Here is a 23397-nt window from a genome sequence, read left to right as displayed (position 1 = left end):
CCCAAATTGGCCCTGAGTGCTCTGAAACCCTGGGAGCATGCCCATGACACCATACATGGGGTTAGGCATCATCGTTTGAGCACTCCCGAACACTGTTCCTGGTGTGTAAAACTGATTTCCAGGTGCATGATCAGCCATGCTCTGGAATACCGATCCACCTCCAAAATAGCCAGGGTGTACTGAAGGTGGTGGGAAGACCTGTTGCATAGCCTGTAGGTTGCTTCCCTGCCCATTAGAACCAGCTATAGGCTGCTGAAAGGTGGCGGGCTGAACTGGTACAGCTTGAAAGATTGGCATCTCAGCCACTTGTTCTTGCACCTTAGACACAGGTTGTGGAGACTGCATGTTCTCCGTCAAGTGTACAGGTGTTTCCATTGACTGTGCAGTATGAATCACCTGTGCTCGAGCCTTAACAGGCTTTTGAATATGATCCAGTGACCCAACTTGCTGAGACGGAACAGGAGGTTGCAGAAAGTCTAAAAACCTCTGCATTACTTGTGTGAACCTATATAGCCACAACAGTAGCCAACTGGGTCCTGAATATATCATCATCCGTCTGTGGTGGTCTTGAGGACTCACCCACTTCATGTGTCTGTTGACCCTGTGAAGAGGAAACCTCTTAAGTCACATCATCTTGTCTGTCAGCCATAATTGCTATTCCCTGTGTCTGGTCTATGATCCCCTATGTCTTCAAGCCCAAACTGACCAAGGCTCACTTCTATGGGAAAAAGTGATTCAATCCCGTCGATGGAACCATGAAACCGGCCTGTTCAATCCAAAAAGGGCGGTAGACTTTATTTTAAACCTTGATTTAGCTTTCACCCATTATTAGTCGTCTATTATACCTGCGCTATAGTGACAAAAAGAGGGGAATGGGATACAGATGCTAGAATGCACCTGTATGAGAAGATCGACACCAGATTGGCCCCTAACTTAGGCGCCCCTTTCGGTATTTCTTTATTGTTTAAAAGAGGGAATAAACGTTGTGGTTCTTTCCAAGCTGCCCTGCACAACCTTGGCTGAATTTTGACTGTTCTGGCCTGATTTCCGCAGCATAACTGTACTAGAACCCTTCACGGTCAGTATTCCCACGCATTAAATGACTTGCTCGACGCATACGGGCACTTTGCAAAACCTGGCGAGAATCTGCAGCACGCTGAATTCTCTGTTTTCAGCCCTGAAAATGCGCCAGATCACATGTACAGCGGTCCCCTCGCGTCCCCGAACCTCCTGGGGGTATTAGGGTCCGTTTAGGACCAAAACCCTAAACCTGCAAAAATACACAGCAGGCTGTAATTTACTGTTTCGGGCTCCGTTTCGCGTGCCGGTCGCATCCTTAGCAAGTCCTCGAGCTCCCGCACCTGTAGGGCTACTTGCCCTTTGAATCGGACGAGATTTCTGGCGTGAAACCTCTCCGAATTCACCTGTACCTGCGGGGGTATTAGCCGCTAGCTAATCCAGTACCTGTGCAAGAGGCTCTTGCCTCGGCAATCGCGCATGAACCCACTCAACTGTACATTGGTCAAATGAAAAGCCCACTAGTGGGGCATAACATACTGCCAAAGGGGAGAGAGAGGGCAGTGCGTAGCGTGCAGGGCATCACTCCTGCCACCGCACTGTACATAGGAGGGAAAGCAAGCACTCCACAGCTCTTAACCTGTGACAAATTCTGAAAATGAGCCTCTCCCAGCTTAAAATTCAGCGCCCCCTTCTCTTGCATGAGGAAAGTGCACCAGAAGGTGCCACTTGGCACATTTATAAGCATTTTCCCGTTTCGGGGTTGCCGCCTAAAAATCTCCCAACCGGTCGCCCAGTTGACTTCACGGCAGAGTAAGAAAATGTTCTCCTTGTCATTCCGGAGGTAATGACGCAAACACATTTTCAGGTCCCGAAATAGCAGTTCCCTAAATTTTAGGAGATGCTGCCATTGTATCTTTCTAGGTCATCCGACCCTCTTTGTACACTGTGGCCACACCCAGAGCTGAAATGTAGCCTCTGTAACAAAGGATTCCAGTATGGCTAGTCAATGACCCCACTTAGCTAACCATAGTCCTTGTGCTCTCTTGCCCTCAGGCCTGGACTCCCTCTGGACAGTTCCACACTAGCTATGCAATGCAGGGTAGTTAGATTTCCCGAGGGGTGTTTCCAAAAAGTGAAAGTAAATAGATAATAAGAAAGAAATCAACAAAAAGGATAGATAGTAGTCACACGCTGGTGACAATTGGCACATCACAATGCAACACAAATGCTCACATATGCATGTTACAAGACATAGAAACATAAAGTCGCCGATGAACACGCCCCCTGCAAATAACCATCCAGGTTCGGGCCATGAGCTGTTCAATGATTCCCTCATCACTCCTCCCACAAGTAACCTAAAAAGGTCTGAGCCATGAGATATAGAGGCCTTTTACAACCAAACGCCCCCCAGACCGCAGCCTGCGTCGTTTGGAGGTGCTGAGAGTAACCACTGCTCAGACTTCTTGATACTCCCGCATAACCATCCAGCTCCGGGCTATGAGTAACAACAACAATACTCCCTCGTAAATAACCACAAGGGTCCGGGCCATGAGTAAAAACAACACTTTTGAATCATTCAATACTGCCCCCGCAAATAACCACAAGGGTTTGGGCCATGAGTATGAACAAGCATTCTCAAACATCATTTCTCACTACTCCACCTGATAGTAAAATCACCAATCATGAAACCAGTATTAAACCCAGAGTCAAACAATTCAAATCGGCACCAAAATAGGTTCAAAACACATACTATCCATTTCAAACAAATTCCAAACAGGATGACCAAACAAGTTCTGAAACAGATTTCAAACTTAAAAAGCAATCTTGACATCAGTCGAGCTCGAAAAGTCGACTGACTTTCCATCCTGAAACCTGCACCAAAAATTAGGGTTAGGTTCATTCCATAAGGTCGTACTTGAGCAGAGCATGGTCCATCAGCTCTTGGACAAACATTGTTTCTTTGACGGCGACGGTAGTCCCAAGATAGCAATCGAACTGGATCTCCAAGGTCATTTGCTCGTGAAGAGACATCTACTGAGAGATGTGGAGAAATTTCAAGTTATAATCTGCTAGGGTTTCCTTGGCAAGCATTTCAGGATACCCCACTGTGGTAGAAGTTGCACTCCGAAGGAAGATGTCAGAAACCATATAACTTCAGGCAATTTTTTTTTTCTTGGAAGCTTGCTAAGTACTTGGAGTATGCTGCTTGGTAGCTGTAGACCTCAACATCTGCATGGCACTGCTTTTGAGAAAAACAGTGAGTTGAAACAAATCTGGATCCTTCTCTTGCAAGTGATCTTAATTGGCTTATGCCCTGTAAGATGAGTGGTGAAGACGGGAGCGCGCCCGATGCGCGATGAAGTAAGGGTGGGAGTGGCTAATAGGTCCGGGTTGTAAGTCCAGGTTGGAGGGCGAAGATACCTCAAATAAAATTCCAAAAGAGGGGCAAATAAGTCGAGGTTGGAGGGCGAAGATACCTCAAATAAAATTCCAAAAGCTCTTTCTCCTCTTTTGTAGGACCGGTATGCTTTCAGAAAAGCACACGCGTGATGCTCTGATACCACTGCCACAAGACGGGCACCACGTGCCAATAGAAAAGAACAGACTGAGCAGGGTTTTAGCACTTCAATAACAATTGAACTGAGAGAGAGAGAGAGAGACGACACTCGACACGGAGTGGCGGAATTCCACCCCAGAGAGTATTGGCCCCAAACCTTGGCGCCTCTCTCGGTATTTCTTTATATTGCATCAACACAGTACAAGCCGGTACTCCAGACTCTGCACCTTCTCCAGGAAGCATACCAGAGAATGAGCCTTAGCCTCATATTTAAAGGCCCTTGGCCTCAAAAGTAGTTACAACAAAAAGCCTTTAAAACTCAAAAGTTTCTGGTCCAAAAGCAAAGCCAAAAAGTTGCCAGCGCAATTTACGGAAATCCGTACAGCCTGCCACGTCATCAGCCAGCGCAAAACGCGGAAATCCGGAGCCTGCCACGTCATCAGGCCAGCACAATTTTTCGGAAATCTGTTGTACATCTGCTTCTTCTGTTGCTTCTGCTTCTGCTAGGGTTTATGCCCCTCGGCCGACAGCTCCGTTCTTCACGTCAGCTGTTTGTTACATCCCCGCTCCTTGAAAAGAAAGTAATCGTCCGCGATTACAACATATCTACAAAACAACTCAAGTTAGCTCAAAATTTTCCGAGGGACAATCAGTTTTCTCATTCCAAATGGGAGCCCTTGATTTCCTGGGTCGTTGGCTTGCCAGAAGAATCTGCCCTCACTGACAGGTACAGGTCCAAAATTAGGGCAAAACAGGCTGCTGTACAGGCTCTATTTGCTCATACAGGTGCCCTAGAGCTTGGGCAAGAGTTCCAAGAGTGTTCCACCGAGTTTGGGCAGCAGGTATAGGGAAAAACAGAGAATTGCAGCATGCTGTAATTTTCTGACAAGAATGCCAGACGGTGCGGGAAGTTGTCCTGACAATGGGGTTTTGGTCATATTGAGTTTCGAAGCTGTTATGTTACCGAAATTTGGCCAAAAATAGGTTATGGCTGCCAAGTACAAGTGTGGACAGCTTTGTTGGACTTAGAGCTTTGGACTTGTAACGTTTCACTCTGTTAATTGAAAAAGAAATACCACAAGGGGTGTGAAACTAGCTTTGGGGCCCATCTGGCGTGCGAGCGTGGAAGTGAGATTAAGTTTGTGTGTGAGTGGAAAGTCCAGGTATTTTACTGTTTGAATCACCGCTTTATGAGTCTATCGACTGTTTTTTTAGAGATCCTTGATCTTGCTCTTGCAAGTGATCTTTATGGCTTATGCCCTGTAAGACAGAGCGATGGAGACGGGAGCTCGCCCGATGCGCGATGAAGTAAGGGTGGGAGTGGCTAATAAGTCCGGTGCTAATAAGTTCGGGGTCGGGACACGAAGATTTTTTCTATAAAATTTCCAGACATGAAGATTTTTTAGTAGAATTTCTAGTAAACCTTGGAGCGCCATCTTGCTCCGTTTGCTCTTTGGTAGGACCGGTATGCTTTCAAAATAGCACACCGTTGAAGCTCTGATACCATTGTCACGGGATGGGCACCACGTGCCAACTGAAAAGAACAAACTGAACAGACTTTTAGCACTTCAATATCAACTGAACTGAAAGAGATGCATTGGCCCCAAACCTTGGCGCCCCTTTTGGTATTTCTTAAAATTGCTTCAACTTAGTACAACGCCGATACTCCAGTCCCTACACCTTCACACTGAAGCATGCCAGGGAATGAGCCCTTGGCTCATATTTAAAGGCCCTTGGCCTATGAAAAGCAGTTTACATGAAAAGCTATAAACTCAAAAGCATCCGGTCCTAAAGCTGCAAGGGCAAAAGCAAGAAAATCCGCACAGGTGCCACATCATCATCTGCTAGCGCAAAATCCGGAAATCAGTACAGCTTGTCAACGCAAAATCCGGGACTGTTCGTACTGTCTGCCACGTCATCATGTCAACGTGAAATCCGGAAATCCGTACAGCCTGTAAGCGCAAAATCCGGGACTGTCCGTACATTCTGCCACAGTATCATGTCAGCGTGAAATCTGAAAATCCGTACTATTGGCACGTCATCACAACGTTCCGTGTGTGTGTGGGCTTGCCTTTCTGTCACTTGGGCCCCATCGGACAGGGTCCCATAAGTTGATGGGAACTCATCTATAAAAATAGGCCACTCGGCAAGACTTTGTAGGTCGGTAAACTTCTTCTGCTGCTTTTGCTTCTTTAGTGACTTGACACGTCAGCAGTTTGTGACAATCGGTGGATGAGGGAGGAAAGAAGGTCCGCTTTTGTCCATGAGTTGCAAGTTTTAAAACTCATTTTGATGCTTGAGGCCTTTGGCCACTCTCACACTCTTTTTGGGCAATTGTTTTTTTTAAGGTTTGTAAAGCCTTTGAGTCAATGTTGACACCCCTTGCAAAAATAATCTGTTTGCATGAATTACAAAGCATTTTCAGGACAAATCTATCTGATCTTCATCTGTAGAGTCCGTTAGTACGAGAAAAATTTATATGTAACTACTCCGGGCAGACCCCGGTATGGACAAACATTAAGACAACGATAAAAATAAATTATTTTGCGGTCATAAGAACCCATCTTCAGCAATGTGCTTGTACTTGCAAGCTCTACATTGTATCCAAGTACTTATCTACTACTTTCTTGTTTGGATCCGAGGGAAACTGCATTCATGGTGATTGCACTAGGAATTTTCCCGCTGAAAATGCTTTTTGGATCTAAAATAATTTTCATGTGCACAACATTAAAAACACATGAAATGATTTTTCATAATGAATTTTTCATTGATTTGAGTGTCATGTAAAGAGTTACAGCTGGCACCCTCCTTGCCTAGACGCCTACGTTGGTACACTTGTCCACCCGCCTACATCTTACATCTTGGTACCTTGGTCCACACGGCTGCACCTGTACCCTGGCCCACATATGGTGTACGACTGAATGACTTCTAGCTAGAGCACCTTTCAGTTGGCTCATGCCTTGCCTCTGAAATTTCTCTCAACCTTTACACTTGTCACCATTGCCATGGCTGTATCACTGTAGATGGCTACATGGATTGCATGAGGCCATTCGGGTTTGTTTCATACTCTAGATAATGTAATGGATAACCTGTTTAAATTCCGTTTATTTATATGAAATGTTTCTGCTTCTAGTAAGGGAATTGCATGGTTTTGAGTCATTATACATATGGTTTGAACTGACAGCTTGGAAATCTCGTCCTTGGTATTTCATCCAAACTTGAATCTGGCTGTAAGCTGCTGCAGTTTAGGAGAGTTTAAGGTAAGCGTGTTTCTTTCACAACTTGTTCAGTCCGTGGTATATTTAGTAAGTGCATCAGACATGGGATAATTTTTCATCCTTATTTTTGTCAATTTCTATGTAGAAAAGGTTGTACATTATTTCAGGTTTTGGCAGGTATGGACATATGATGAAGGTAGACAGAAGGCTGCATCTCCTTCAAGCTGGAGATGTAGATCAGTGGGCTCATATCGGTATGTCTCTTTTGCAGGTTAATGGCAAACTTCAGTGGTAGACATTAATCTATCAGTGAATTTTTCTTCAAATAAGAAGGTTTTCCCCTTTGACATCAACAAAATAAAGAACACAAAACAGTTCTCTTTGGAAAGATACTGGAGGAAGCATGCTCAAGCATACATAATCTCTCTTGCTTAACTGTCTAAAAGAAAAATTAAGGAGAGGGGTTTTCTCTTGTTGGTTAATTGTCGGTTGGTCTCCTCATTTTGTAAGAACCTTTGTGCGTTTTTAGAAAGCTATCTGAGGCAAAGAAATACTATCTGCATTCGAAATATAGCTTTCAACAGATGCCCATGAAGGAGTAGCAAGAGGGCACTTCCCAGGTTAAATCACAATGAGAAAATCTCGGAGGATTATCTAAAGGAAACCATCTATGTCACATGCGTACAATGGGTATTAAAAAAGATCACTTACATGCTATGAGGTAATAAACGACCCCTTTTTCTTAAGAATCTTAGAGGTTTTTTGGCAAAACGCAATGAAAGACCCCTTTTGTAATTGTATAAAAGTTCAATAAAATTTCCAACTAATATCCCCTTACATGTTCCTAGAAAGGAAAATCAAGAGGCTGGTGCAGTAGCCAATGAGCAGCTTCAAGGCCTCAGAGTGGGGGCCATTTTACTACAAAAGCCCTTGTTTCAAGGGTGTGATTGCATGCATGATGTTTATTTTCTTAGGGTCAGAGGTGAAAAAACCCCTACAGTACCTAGGCCAAGGGCCTTGGCCATCAAAAGAAGTTTACATGAAAAGCATCATCTCCAAAAGCATCTGGTCCCAAAAACTAGCCCTTGGTTGCCAGCACAATTCGTGGAAATCCGTACACTGCCACGTTAGCGGCTCAGTGCAAAACGCGGGCGTCCGTATTGTTGCCGCGTCGTGAGCCTTTATGCAAGTATCGAGTGTGTAGTGTCCTGCTTTATTTTAGGTCCTATCGGATGGGGGTCCCATAAGTTGTTGGGGGTTAGGAATTTAATCCTAACCCATGGGCCACTGGGCAAGGATCAATAAGTTGGTGAGGACTTCATCTTCTTTTGCCTTTGCCAGGGGGTTAGGCCCCTTGATCGGGATGTACGGGTTGGCTAGGGTGCCCAACGCGCTAGGTCTCAAGTGGCTTGACATGTCAACAATTTGTGGCATTGGTACCGAGCTGCACGGCTTCCATGTAGTCTGCCAACAACTGCAGGGAATCTGTGAAGAAATCTTCGTTGACCCACACTGACTCGTGGGTGCCGCGATATTTGAACTTCAAAAAGGATTGCAGTGCTTGCTTCTTTGAGTTGTGCCAAAAGCGATGCAAGAAAATATACTCTGGCTCCATGTCTTCAACTTCATCTACAATCTCGTGTTCGCCTTCAACAAGAATCTCCTATGGGGGATCTCCCTGAAAGCACTTCATTGTACAGTCTTGGACACTCCAAGCGAGAAATCAATAGCAACACACGAATAGAAACTGCAAAATCACTGAACTTTACTAGAGAGAGAGAGACTGGTCACTGGACACGGCAAGGCGTAGATTTGCGCCCAGAAGCACTGGCCTCAAAGACTTGCGCTCCTTCCGATATTATTACGAGTCGTAAAGTACAACTCCGAAGGATCCTCTGCTTTCAGACTCTGCATCCAGATGCTTTGCAGAGTGCGGCCTCAAGGGCTCCTTATAAATAGTACAAGGGTTGCCTAAAAGCAGAGCCCCAAAAGCACTCCTCCCAAAAGCAATAATCCCCAAAATCATCTCCTTCCAAAAGCTCATGTATTTGCCAAAAGCTGCCAGCAAAGTGAATCACAGAAATCCGTACATCTTGCCATGTCATCATAGTAGCGCAAATCACAGGATTCCGTACAACCGCCGCATTAGTATGGCTAACGTGATTTACGGAAATTGGCCCCATAGTTGAAGCTTTTTGTGTTTTAGGATTTTAGTCTCTTGGGCCGGTGCTCCGTAAGTTCTTCAAGTTGCATGAAATGAGGATTTTTAACAATCCTTAAAAGTCCCTTTATCTTTTTAGGCCACTCGGCCATCTTTTTTTTTTTTAGGATTGAGTTTCCCTCGTCCACTTGGCACCTAAACTTAACTTTCTCAAAACAGCCGAAAGGAGAAGCCAACTACTTGATCAAAAGAGTCGAAAGGAGAAGCCAACTTCTTAACAAAAAAATAGCAAACTGATTGTCTCTTGGAATTTTTTTTTTAGCTAAGTTGTTTTGCAGATATACGATAATCATGGACGATTACTTTCTTTCAAGAAGGGGGGATGTCACAAACTGCTGACGTGTCAAGCCATTGAAGAACGGAGCGAACCTTCAGATCCCGACCAAGGGGCCAAAACCCTAAGAAGAAGCAACAGCAACAGAAGAAGTTCTACAGACTTAAAAAGTCTTGACGAGTGGCCTATTTTTAAAGAAGAGTTTTCACCAACTTACGAGACCCTGTCCGGATGGGGCCCAAGTGACACAAAGGATTAAAATAAAGCAGGACCCACACGCACACTGAAAGACTTGCGTAGTAGCTGATGGCGTGGCAGCTGTACGGAAAAACCGGAAATTGCGTTGACATGATGACGTGGCAGACTGTACGGATTTTCGCGTTTTGGGTTGACTGTTGATGTGGCAATTATATCGAATTCCGTGATTTACGTTGGCAGCTTTTTGGCATTGCTTTTGGACCAGAAGCTTTTGAGTTTGAAGGCTTTTCATGTAAACTGCTTTTGGGGCCTAGGGCCTTTAAATATGAGGCCATGGGCTCATTCTCTGGCATGCTTCTTGAAGAAGGTGCAAAGTTTGGAGTACCGGCTTGTACTGTGTTTATGCAATATAAAGAATACCAAAAGGGGCGCCAAGGTTTGGGGCCAATACTCTATGGGGTGGAATTCCGTCACTTGTGTTGCGTGTCGTCTCTCTCTCTTTCTCAGTTCAGTTGTTATTGAAGTGCTAAAAGTCTGTTCAGTCTGTTCTTTTCTATTGGCACGTGTGCGCGTCTTGTGGCACTAAAGATAAGATTTTTGAAGCCGACCAGTACACGAAGGACTTGGACACTGCTTTTGCAAAGGTCTGGGAGGCTTTAGAGAAATCTCAAGAACGACATAAGAAGGCAGCAGATCGACATCGACGAGATTTGAAATTAAAGGAAGACGATTGGGTGCTCTTATGTTTTGAGAAGGCACGACTAAGGAAAACGAAAGGGAAAGGAGCGGCTTTTTCCATAGCTTAGCATGAAGTATTATGGCCCTTTCCAGATTAAAGAAAAGATAAATGATGTCTCCTTTTGACTCAAGCTGTCCGATACTGGAAAGATTCACAGTGCATTCCATGTGAGTCTCTTGAAACCTTTTAAAGGTGATGTGCCAGTTTTTGATGGAGAGCCTGATGAGCAACCCGAAGTGGAAGAGAGCGAGGAGATACTCGTTCCTGAACAAATTTTGGCACACAAGGAAAGAAAGATGAAAGGTAAAGTGATTCAGTGGTTCTTGGTTAAATTCAAGAACTATTCGACATTAGATGCAAAGTGGATGGAGGAGGACGACCTAGCAGACACTCCTCAAATTTTGTAACTTTACCTTGAAGTATTCGATTTAGCATAGTCTACTCCGATAGAACCCCGAACTCAGCAAGGGTGAATCTGGTGCAACGGGTTTGCACAAGAGGGGAGTCGCTCTGCTCCTTCGTCAATAGATTACCTCGATTTGAATAAGGTCAGTGATGTCCCCTTTGGGTTTCGGGGATACTAATAGGCTGACAGTATTTTGCTGTATGACTTTATGAAACGGAATTGTCGAAATTGAATATGATTGATTTGTACTCTCTCACTTGACTTGTTTGAGTGCAGGAACTGAAAGACCAAATGACTGCAGCATTTTGGTCTCATAAATCGCTATAGACATCATCGCAATAAGGATTAGTTAATCGGGCATCAGTGAGGTCCGGAATGGATCTAGATGCGATTACTAAATACGTTGCTGGCAGTCATGGTCTGAGATTTGAAATGAATTTTTCTGTGATTTGTCATGTGATGTCTTGTGATGTCAGATGATGTCTTGTGATGTCCTGTGATGTGACTGTGATCTATGTACAAGTGCTAGATGTGTCGTGTCTAGTGCGTTGGTTCTAACAATCAGTGTCTACTAAGACAGTTTATGGTCTCTGTCTGTTTTGCAGGCATAATCGAGGGTGATTACAATTCTTTCAAGAGGGGGGTATGTCACAATTAATGCCGTGACAGTGCAACCCGGACATCAGAGTGATGACGTGGTTGAGTGTACGGACGCCCAGAAAACGCACTGATTGGCTGGCGTGGGAGCATACCGATTTTCTGCGTTTTACGTTGGCTGCTGACGTGGCCTGACTGGACGGATTTCCGCAATTCGCTTTGATTGCTTTTGTTGGCAGAATTTAGCAAGTTGCTTTTGGAGCTCATTGCTTTTGAGTTTAATGCTTTTGGGGCTCCGCTTTTAGCAACCCTTATAAACTTTATAAGTGACCCAAGGGGGGCTCACTTCTCAGAGCATGTGGAAGCAGAGTCTGAGAACAAGCATCCATAGGCAATTGTACTTTGCTCAAAGATTAATATAAAAGAAATACGGAAAGGGGCGCCAGTCCTTGGGGCCAATATCTCTTGGTACGGAACTACACCGGGCCGTGTAGACTCTCTCTCTTAAAATTTGTGAAGTGTTTTGAAGTGAATCTTTGCTGTGTCGCGACAGAATCTTGACTTGGGGTGTCCAAGTTTTTAACAGGTCACACATGTGCAAAGGTTGTGTAGGTGACGACTACATTAGGGCTTTGGTCAGCACGCAGCAGCAAAGCACGTCAGTGGCCAGTAGGTAACCCTATTTTGCGCGTCAGCAGGTGACGACTACATTAGGGTTTTGGTCAGCGCGCAACAATAGAGCACGTCAGTCTGCTACACGAAACCCTAAATCGCGTCAGTGTTTAGCTTGACTCAGCCCACCCCCCTGGCGCCACCCTCAGCTCATCCTTCCTCCTGCCCCGCCACCCTCAGCCCAACCCGTCGTGCCCCTCTTTGACCTGCCCCCTCAGCCCACCCCCCTCGCGCCCCCCTCAGCTCAAACCACGCCCCCCCCCCCCCCCCCCCCCCCCTTGCACGTTCAAATTTCAAACCTGTTTTCAGAATTTTTGAAATTCAGAGAGGCAGAAAATTCTGAAATTTTCAAATTTCAGATTTCAAGACTTTCAGAAATTCAGAAGTGCAGATCTTCAGATTTTCAGTAACCTCAGAAGTGCAAAAATTCTCAGAGTTTTGGTAATTTCGGAATTGCAGAGAATGTAAGTGGGTGTGACCCTTCCCTCCCTCTCGCTTTCGGCGGCTATCAAGCATGAAGAAATAAAGTGACAAAGCTGACCCCTTAGAGGATGCCATTCAAAAGTGCAAAGAAGAGATAACCGAGACCATTAACAAGATCAGTTGCAGCCTCTTGGGCACAATAAAGATGCTCGAAGAATGTGTGCTGGTCCAAGAAGGCAAGATAACCACACTGGAAGACTGTGTGAAGACCCAAGTTGAAGAGATTGTGCTACTCAAGAAGGAGCTTGCCAAGGTGCGATCCCAAAACGCACTTGAAGAGGGAGAAGTGCAACCCTCAGTTATAGAAGAACTTAACACGATTAAAGAGCAAGTGCAGGCCATCAAAGAGGGGGAAGAGCAGCACAAAGAAATGACGACCTCTTGGGTGGACGTTATTACAAAGACTCAATAGAAAGCGGATGAGGCCGAAAAATGGATCGAGGTAGTCAAGAAAGGAAAAGGCAAGGAAAGAATGTCCACACCAACCATTATTAATATGACACTAGAAGAGGAGCAAAGAAGACGTGTGCGCACTTTACATGTGAGAATCTATGGCCTTACAGACAAAGATAATGTGGACGAAGAGGTAAAAGAACTCATGATTATGATGGGGGTCAATGAGCCGATGCACACGAGAGCTTGGAGAGTGGACAATAAGAAAAATGGAAACAATGGGGAAACCTTGAAAGAAAGGGCACTCATCCTTCATTTTCCCTCCATGAAAGCGAAGACGTTTTGAAGAAGAGACCAACTCTTAAGAAGAGGGGCATCTTTCTCGGGGACGACCTTACCCTCACGCAGATCCCCCATAGGCAGGAGGTAATGCCGGAGATTAGAGCGGCAAGGGTGGTGATTTTGGAGCGACGCTTCACATGACGGTGCGAGACCTATGGGACTACACTCAAAGTTGCTACTTGGAATTGCAATGGATCTATGCGCCTTGATGTGGGTGTTTTTGTGGATAGTTTTACTGGGAGAGACATCATTTTCTACTTTGAGACACATCAAGCCCTTGGGTAGTCTATGCCTCACGTCAGTGGATACAGATGGGAGACAGGACTGTAGACAGGAGACAGGATCAGAGCACAGAGAGCAAGGCTCAGGGGGAGTGGCAATGTTATTCTGGGAGGAGTTGCAGCCATTGATACATATAGCCCGCACGGATGAGCAGGCTAGGTACATGTGGGTGAGATTGACAGACAGATATCTTTACATTGCTATTTGCTACTTTCCTCCAAGTACGTCAGTATATGCACCATCTAGAGGAGAGGTCCCCTTCTCGATTTTTGATGATGACATATGGGAGTTCTCTAGAGATGGTGACATTATCATACTAGGGGGGGACTTCAATGCTAGGACTGGCCATCACCAGACAGTATTTTATGATACTTCAGAGGAGATGCTGAGAGAGCTGGATGTTGCAGACACGCGCCTATCTAGACTATCACAGGATGTGGAATACATTGGGTATGGACGACACTTCATAGACATGGGGACTGCACATGGATTGGCCATCTTGAATGGCCTACAGAGATTTCCCGTTTGCTGGAGGTTTTACATGCTTTCCACACAAACACAGAGCCAACACAATGGATTATGTTATGGCATAGCCAAGCTTCATCTCTAGTACAGGATCTCACGGTTGGACCCAGACTTGCTAGTGTGGCTGTAGATCATGCCCTTTTGTCGATAGCCATCTCTTTCCTGTTAAGTGTAGCTCATAGGCCACGGGTAGCAGCCCCTACTCGCTACACCTTCACGAGGTAGACGGATTCTGTATACATAGATGGGATCTACAGACGTTGTGCACCGAGGAGCCAGGGCGACCTCTAGAGGAGCTTACTACTATACTGACACAGACATTGCATGACGTAGTAGCAGAGGCATACCCACATACCCAGCCCGAGCAGAGATGGCGCTCTGGGAGCCCCAGAACAGCTGGTATGATGAGGAATGCCGCGAGACAAGAGCTAGACTTCAAAGGGAGGTGCTTTTGGGGGACATCACTCACAGATTGACTTCCAACGCCTAGTGCAACGGAAGAAGAGGGCATTTTGGCTCTACTAGAGCAGGATCTATATAAGCTATTCTTGTGTCAAGACTCACGTGAGGCATGGCGACTCTTTCATGAGCGCCCCCCCCCTTGCCATTACCTCTACAGAGGCTTGGGGCCAGTAGACTTAGCTAGACACCAAGAGGACATGGATACATCCAACATAGGAGCAGGGCACGAAGATGGCTTTCTGCAGAGAGCATCTTCTCCAGCTTACGGAGGACGGCTTTGTGACGAGACCCAGACACATGGACACCGATGTGCTATTGGCCAGATACACACATCTTCACACCAGCTTCGGGTCGAGACTGGGAGATATAGCTGGAGTACCAGCAGAGGCCAGAACATGCCCCTTGTGTCACATGGAGCTTGAGACGGAGTTGCACTACACATGCCAGTGCCCAGTCTACTATGAGATACAAGGCCGCTTCCACTGCCTGTTCAGAGAGGGCTTTGGACCACTCTCCAGATTCATGGGATACAAGGACCAGAGATGCCTGAGTTTGTTTTTGCTCGAGCTGCGCAGACACAGAGAGAGCCTGATGAGAGAAGAGACTAGCCAGTCTCAGAGATGGATCACAGACTTCTTTAGAGCAGAGATTAGACAGTCGGAGGAGCTACCACCACAGTAGAGCCCACATTCTCCTCGCACCATAGGCATGCTGATCGTCAGAGCGACGGAGCGGGGGAGATCCTGACGCCTATGGCTGCGGAGGACTACAGAGCATCGACGAAGGCTGCATCAGAGGATTCGGATCACTTTGGCCCGACATGCACGACGCCCGGTTAGACTATTGAGCATGGAGAAGATTGATGAGATCCGCCAACAACCGATGCTGGATCTCGTGTAATTTAGCTCTTTTGGAGGATGCCCCACATTGTGTTGTATTAGCTCCCCTTTCGCTTCACCCCCCCATTCAGATCCTACACAATCCAGCAGCCTAGGATTCCATATTATCGTTTTTTATTTTTATTTTGTTACTTAGACTTTGTATCAGATCCACCACATTGTAACTATCTGGTCTCATAGGTCACTCTGGCCTTTTGAAGACGTTAATATAACATTTCATTTCATTTCATCTCTCTCTCTCTCTGTTGGTTCGCGCTCCCCCCACCTGCTGCTCTTCTGCTCGCGCGCCACCCACCTGCTGTCTCTCCCTCTCAGCCCAGCATGGAGGACTATCAGCCCAGTGTTGACACGCCTTCACATTCAGCACCCAGCGTTTTTTACACGCCATCGAGCAGCAGCTACAAACGTTGGCGTTTTTGGAGCAGAGCAGGCCAGAGAGGTAGCGGCTAGCCTTCAGCAGACCAGAGCGTCAGCCTCACCTCTCCATCGCCTGTCTCTCCTCGCCAGCGTTTTCAGTCAAATCAGCCAATGTTTTGCTGAGTCATTGCCACAGTACCTCAGTACCAATCAGCCCTCAGTTCAGCCACCCTGTTTTCAGCCAGTAAGTACTCAGTTTTCAGCTAGTAAGTACTCTGATTTGCAGCCATGAAGTATCTCAGTAGTCTGCCATGAAATATCTCAGTATTCAGCCAGAATGACCCTCAGTACTCAGTCATCGCAGTACCAGCAGTATTGAATGAATGTTGATGCTATACTGGCTGATACTGGGGTACTAAAGTGCTAATGGTAAGTTGTATCAGGAGTTGTGCAATCTAAAAGTAAATACCGCTCTGGTAACGGAGTGGGGGGCCCTTGGAGGGAGGCTTTGGGAACGCATCAGGTGTCCTCTCTCAGACCGAATGCCCCGTAGTGGGCTGTGGTAGTGCATATACCCGCATTCGGGTTGTGGTTATTACTTCTCCGCCTGGACTCAGCCGAGCCAGAGCGTCGAGCTATACCCGCATCGCCAATGGAGGCCATGAGCGCTTTGCCAGTGGAGGCCATGACCGTTTCGCCAGTACGTAAGCCCCATACGAAGGCAACCTTTGTGCTTACAAACAAGCGGATAACACAAATGGAAAGGGAGATGAAAGAATGGAAAGGAGAGACGGAGGCATGGTGGAAAGAGAAGGCCAACCTTCTTCAAATGTTTCTCAATGAAGGCGCGCAATGGAAGAAGGAGAAAGAGGACTTGCACACAGAGCTACAAGCACTTAAGGCGGATTCACAAGCACTTAGAGAAGAGGTCACAGCCCTCAAGCGAGAGCTTGCGGATAGAGTAAGCAGTGGACTGGAAGAAGGGGAATTCCAGCCCTCGTTGATAGAGGAGATCAAGGTTATCAAGGAGCAGGTACGGATGATCACAGAGGAGGAGAAACAGAAGGTGGTAAAGACGTCTTCGTGGATGGATGTGATCACGAAGACGCAGAAGAGGCGGATGAGGCTGAGAAATGGATAAAAGTCGCTAAGAAAGGGAAAGGGAAAGAAACCACATCTGTCCCCACTCCTACAATCATCAACATGACTCTAGAAGAAGAGCAGCGAAGGAAAACTAGAGCCTTGCATATAAGAGTAACCGGTCTAAAAGACCGAGATGATGTGGAAGGAGAAGTCGAAGAACTTCTCCGCATGATGGGTAGTGAGGCTACTCATACAAAGGCATGGAGAGCAGGGAAGAAGACACAAGGCAATAGGGAGACTTCAAAAGGGAGAGCTTTAATCATCCGTTTCCCATCCATGGAGGCAAAGAAGGACTTCTTGAAGAAGCGCCCTACACTAAAGAAAACGGGCATATTCCTTGGAGATGACCTCACTCTCACACAGCTTGCGCATATGAGAGAGGTAATGCCAGAGATTCTAGCGGCAAGGGAGAAGGGAAAGACGGCCTTCTACAGAGATGGCCGGGTGGTGATTGTAGAGCAGCGCTCCACATGACGGTGCAAGACCCATGGGACCACACTCAAAGTTGCCACTTGGAATTGTAATGGATCTATGCGTCTTGATGTGGGTGCTTTTGAGGATAGTTTTACAGGAAGAGACATCGTCTTCTACTCTGAGACACATCAGGCCCCGGGGCAATCTATGCCTCACATCAGTGGATATAGATGGGAGACAACCTGTAGACAGGAGACACGATCAGAGCACAGAGGGCGGGGCTCAGGAGGAGTGGCAGTGTTATTCAGGGAGGAGTTGCAGCCATTGATACATATAGCCCGCAGGGATGAGCAAGCTAGGTACATGTGGGTGAGATTGAGAGCAGAGACATGCAAATATCTTTACATTGCTATTTGCTACTTTCCCCCGAGTACGTCAGTTTATGCACCACCCAAAGGACAGTCCCCCTTCTCTATTTTGGATGATGACATATGGGAGTTCTCTAGAGATGGTGACATCATCATTCTAGGGGATTTCAATGCTAGGACTGCCCATCATCAGATAGTATTTTATGATACTTCAAAGGAGATGCTGAGAGAGTTGGATGTTGCAGAGATGGGTCTATCCAGACTATCACAAGATGGAGAACACACTGAGTATGGATGACACTGGATAGACATGGGGACTGCACATGGATTGGCCATCTTGAATGGCCTACAGAGATTTCCTGCTGCGGGGGGTTTTACATGCTTTCCACATAGACATGGAGCCAGCACAGTGGATTATGTCATGGCACAGCCGAGCCTCATCTCTAGTATCCATGATCTCACGGTTGGATCCAGACCTGTTGGTGTGGCAGTGGACCCTGCTCTTAGGTCGTTGACCATGTCTTTTCAGTTTAGTGTAGCACACAAGCTACGGGCAGCAGCCCCTACTCGCTACACCTTCATGCGGGAGACAGACTCTGTACAAATAGATGGGATCTACAGATGCCTGTGCACAGAGGAGCCAGGGCGACCTCTGGAGGAGCTTACTACTATATTGACACAGACACTACATGATGCAGCAGCTGAGGCATACCCACATACCCAGCCTGAGCAGAGACGCCGTTCGGGGAGCATGCCCCAAAACAGTTGGTATGATCAAGAATGCCGGGACACTAGAGCTAGACTTCAGAGGGAGGTGCTTTTGGGGGACATCACTCACACACTGTCATAGACTGACTTTCGACGCCTAGTGCGGCGGAAGAAGAGGGAATTTTTGGCTCGCCTAGAGCAGGATCTATACCAGCTATTCTTGAGTCAGGATTCAGGTGAGGCATGGCGTCTCTTTCATGAGCACTCCCCCCCCCCTCCATCACTTCTACAGAGGCCTTGGGCCAGTATGCATCGTCTCTGTACACAGTTTCTGAGCAGCTCCCCCTTCTCGACCCCCCCGATCCATGCCCACACACATTTGCTTTTTTCACCGTTGAGATGGTGAGGAAGGCCATTGACAGGATGATGACTGGGAGAGCATATGATCATGATGGGTTAGTGGCTGAGCATTTCACGCATGCCAGATATTTACTAGCAGATCTTCTAGCAGTTATGTTTAATCGTGCCATGTGTGAGGGCTTGCCTGATGCTTGGAGCCTATCTACTATTGTACCTCTCTTCAAGTCGGGAGACCCTATGGAGCTTGGGAATTATCGCACTATCATGATTGGACACACATTGGCACGGTTGTACGCATCTATTCTTGAGCAGCTCGCTGAGTAGATGGGCGGAGAGGGAGGGGATACGTGCAGCCGGGCAGGCAGGTTTCAGGAGGGTTTTTTTTACTCTTGACCATATCTTGACACTCAGAGCCATCATTGAGGAGGGCAGATCGCATGGGAGACGGATCTATTGTAGCTTTGTGGATTTCCGCAAAGCATTTGACACAGTGCCCAAAGCTAGATTGATGCGCAAATTACAGCAGATGGGAGTACCCACAGAGCTCATTTGGGGGGTCATGGCATTATATAGGTCAGTAGTGGGGCATGTACGCATCCCAGAGGGTCTATCCACACCGGTTTACTCCACTATTGGGGTGAAGCAGGGCTGCCCGCTCTCTCCTACTCTATTTGGTATGTATGTGGATGAGGTTTGTGACTACATTGAGAGAGACGGTGATAGATGTGCATAGCTGGCATGGACATGGATTCCACTTTTGTTATATGCTGATGATATTGTGTTGATCTCTGACTCTCCGGAGGGGATGCAACGTCACTTGGATGCTTTGCATAGGTTTGCCCAGGAAAGTGGTTTGACCGTCAACCTTGGTAAAACCAAGGTCATGGTATTTAATACCATCCCACACTGGATCAGGAGGTCAGCGCCCGCATTCACATACGGCCAGGAGAAGGTGGAGTATACAGATGCTTACACTTACCTTGGAGTGGTTTTTAGTGGGCCAACATTTTCATTGAGGGCAGCAAAGACTGGATTGACCAGAGCCCATGCAACATTGGGTAGATTGGAAAGGATATGTTAACAGGTTCAGTTTCAGGAGCCTCGGACGAAGCTTTGGCTCTTTGACACTTTGGTGGCCTCCGCATTACTTTATGGAGCTGAGATCTGGGGACCTTCATTGGATCATCACGGGAGGACAGGCCGCAGTGATGGATGGGGGGACATGGAGAAGCCTCTGGTCTCTATGATCTCGCGGCTCATTAGAGCCAAGGCTTCAGTACCACGTGCTATTGTACGAGCAGAGCTAGCTGCCCCCCCACTAGTGGTTGAGGCGCTCACCAGATTTGTCTCCTTCATACACCGCATGTGGGAACTTCCCAGCGACAGATATGCACGCCTTGCACTTGAGTCCTCTCGACAGTTAGCCATGCAGGGAGGTACAACATGCTGGTATGGGGAGATGACATCATGGTTTCAGGCGCATGGGTTCAGCATAGACAGATTGCCTCCCTTCCAGTACTCACTGGATGTGCCCTCTCTGACTCTTACACAGTCCGAGATCACCAGGCTAATTCACCAGGACTTGACTCAGCTAGACACCAAGAGGACATAGATACAACCATTACAGGAGCTGGGCACAAAGATGGCTTTCTACAGAGAGCATCTCCTCCGGCTTACGGAGGATGGTTTTGTGACGAGGCCCAGAACATGGACACCCACTTGTCTCATGGGATACGATGTGCTATTGGCCAGATACGCACATCTTCACACCAGTTGCGGATCGAGACTGGGAGATACAGCGGAGTACCAGCAGAGGCCAGGACATGCCCCCTGTGTGACATCGAGCTTGAGACAGAGTTGCACTACACATGCCACTGCCCCGTCTACTACGAGATACGAGGCCGCTTCCATTGCTTGTTCAGAGAGGGCTTTGGACCATTCTCTAGAGTCATGCGGTACGAGTATCAGAGATGCCTGGGTTTGTTTTTGCTCGAGTTGTGCAGACACAGAGAGAGCTTGATGAGAGGAGAGACTAGCCAGTCTCAGAGACAGATCACAAACTTCTGTAGAGCTGCCACTGGACACCCGGAGGAGTTACTACCACAGTAGAGCTCGTCGCCTTACACCAGAGGCACACTGATCGACCGAGCGACTGAGCTCGGGAGATCCAGACGCCCACGACTGCAGAGGACTACACAGCATCGACGGAGGCTGCATCAGAGGATTCGGATCACTTTGGCCCGACATGCACGACGCCCGATCAGACTACTGACCATGGAGGAGATTGATGAGATCCGCCAGCGACCGATGCTGGATCTCCTGTGATCTAGCTATCCCAGCTAGTTGTTTAGCTGCTTAGTTCACACCTAGCAGTTTAGGATTCCGTAGTGTTTTATTTTGTCATTTTGTCATCTTGTTACTCTTGTTACTCTGACTTTGTATCAGATCCACCACATTGTAACTTTCTGGTCTCATAGGTCACTTTGGCCTTTTGAAGACGTTAATATAACATTTCATTTCATTTCATCTCTCTCTCTCTCTCTCTCTCTCTCTCTCTCTCTCTCTCTCTCTCTCTCCCCTTCCTTCCTTCCTTCTGCATTTTGCGACTCTCATGCGGCATTAGACCCTGAGTTGTTGGAGCCAGACGTATCTATATCTATTAGGGTTTTTGCTGAGTACACCTACGTTTTGTTCTTCGGTAACTGTACTTTTGTATTATAGGGTATTGATACTGATTCCCAACTATGCTTCTTTTGCAGACAGAAACAAATGCTCTCTGCAGATTTTTCTACAGATGGAACTTTGCTATCGATTTCGGCTGAGGAGTTGATCACTCTATGGAACCCTTTTTCCAATGGGCTGATACATGTTCTAGGCAGAAGCTCTATGAATGTAAGCCGAAAACAAGTTTATGAGCTGTTGAGATATTATCTTACAGCGTGGTCCTCGAGGGCTGCTTTAACTAGTAGCAATGATAATACTTTAAGTAGCTCTTGGATGCTGAATGCATTGGATGATTTGTTTAATCTCAATTTTTTTAGTTGTGGTTTTTCTGAGAGATGTCACTGATTTTTGCAGGCGATAAAGTTTCTGCGTTTTGTTCCTTCAACACATTACCTTGTTGTTGCATCTGGGGGAACGCCACCTGAGTTGACTGTGTGGAACTTGGAAACCCTTTCCATATTGTGGTCATATCGTATTGCAGTAGAAGGTGCTTGTTCAGATTACTTTTACTTGATGTTAGGCTGTCAATGCCATTTTGCTTATCCACCTTGCCTTTTTTCAACAGCCTTATCTGTGGATCCAAGGGGCTCGCATTTTTCTATTTTAGGCGAAGCAGATGAACTTTCAGAGGGGAAAGGGAGCCACCGGGGCTCACAGGCTCTACTTACAGTGTTTGATGCGAATAGTCCTGCTCCTCTTGTAACATGGAGTGTGCGCGATGTACGTATCTCACTTAGCTTCTGTCATTTGCAATGGTTATCCCTTAAGGAAATCCATCTCGACCAATATCTTTCTTTCAAGTCTGTTGATTTAAGGAATTTGTAGAGGCTGAGAGTGTTGAACCGTTCAACGATGTGCTTGTGATATCTTATTTTCTAAAATACCCAGTTTGAGCTAAAGCTTGTGTATGCTATCTCCAGGTTGAAGAAAGCTGCATGCTTTGGCTTCCTTCCTCAGACGTAAACGATGAAGGAAGCATTAATGATAAAAAGCAGGATTCGGATCAGTCTTATCTGGTTCTCCTTAGTAGGCAAAGGGAATATACTGTTTTTGATCCCCTCACACAGAAAGACGCTTTAGAGCCAGCCTCCAAGAAGAGCTTTGATAGAGTAGAAAACAAGGGTATGTCTCCTATTTTAGCGCTGATTACTATACTTCATGCATCTTCTTCTTGAGTATTTTCAGAGTGAAACTTGTTCTTGATGATATGTATGAGCACATTGTGGCGGCACATAGTGCAGAGATCTCTTGCATGCATGCTAGTGTTTAGGAATTTTTAAACTCACATCTAAAGGTAGGTGAGGAGTAAATAAAAAGTATTCACTGTCTCATGTTGTTTTGCTGATAGGTCTGTCAACGTTTGCAAAAGTTTATGGAAAAGCTGTTCATGCTCTTCCAAGACCTGAAAGGGCTTTTTTGGAAAGTGGTGGAGCTCAACCACAAGGGAAGTTTTTGAACTGCCCATCTCATTTAATCTCTCTTAAAAGCATTGGTTTTTCTTACATCGAATCTTTATTGGAACGGAAAACTGGTGTTGCACAATGATGCATGGAAATGTGTAGGCGTAGGGCAAACACCCTTTGCCACCAAGGTTAAGAATCTCAAATTGAATGGCTACTCTTGTCCCTCATTAATTGCGGAAATGTTTTAGCTTTCAGCGAAGCCATTGATTGTAGATCATCCTCACTGCCACTACTGGTAGAGTGCACCATGAGACATAGAGGTTCCATAAATAACAGGGTGCAAGTATAATGCGAGGGTTGTGAATTTGCAAGAGTATGTGGTGCTGGTGTTTGGCTGTACTTCTAAAGTAGTTTGGTGTATGGATATGTATCAGGTGTTTAAATTTATGCTGAGAGGGATTTGTGAATGTTATTATAATTTTGAAGAGAATTTTCATGAAATCTATCATCAAAATCTTCACAATTTTACGTAGTAAGGTATCAAGGATGAAGGATGAGAAAATTGTTGTTATATGGAGGTGGCTTTAACTCTCCTGCAATTTTGAAGGTAATTGCCATACTTGAGATATAAT

The 23397-nt window shown here is 46.3% G+C and overlaps 1 protein-coding gene across 1 annotated transcript in view; it reads left to right on the top strand.

Moving 5' to 3' along the window:
- The window catches only part of LOC147446647 (uncharacterized), a 108443-nt gene extending 85305 nt beyond the window's left edge, over window positions 1-23138 (top strand). The window contains exons 10-16 of the mRNA XM_086525834.1: window positions 6762-6837; window positions 6973-7049; window positions 21398-21530; window positions 21717-21849; window positions 21928-22082; window positions 22283-22484; window positions 22711-23138. Coding sequence (XP_086381960.1) covers window positions 6762-6837; window positions 6973-7049; window positions 21398-21530; window positions 21717-21849; window positions 21928-22082; window positions 22283-22484; window positions 22711-22907 — 973 coding nt within the window. The 3' untranslated portion in view covers window positions 22908-23138. The remainder of the gene's footprint in view (window positions 1-6761; window positions 6838-6972; window positions 7050-21397; window positions 21531-21716; window positions 21850-21927; window positions 22083-22282; window positions 22485-22710) is intronic.
- Window positions 23139-23397: the final 259 nt, after the last annotated feature.

The sequence above is a fragment of the Adiantum capillus-veneris genome, chromosome 12 (genome assembly GCF_014529385.1).
Source record: "Adiantum capillus-veneris isolate H3 chromosome 12, ASM1452938v2, whole genome shotgun sequence".
NCBI classification, from domain to species: domain Eukaryota; kingdom Viridiplantae; phylum Streptophyta; class Polypodiopsida; order Polypodiales; family Pteridaceae; genus Adiantum; species Adiantum capillus-veneris.
This window is presented reverse-complemented; position numbering and strand designations above follow the sequence as displayed.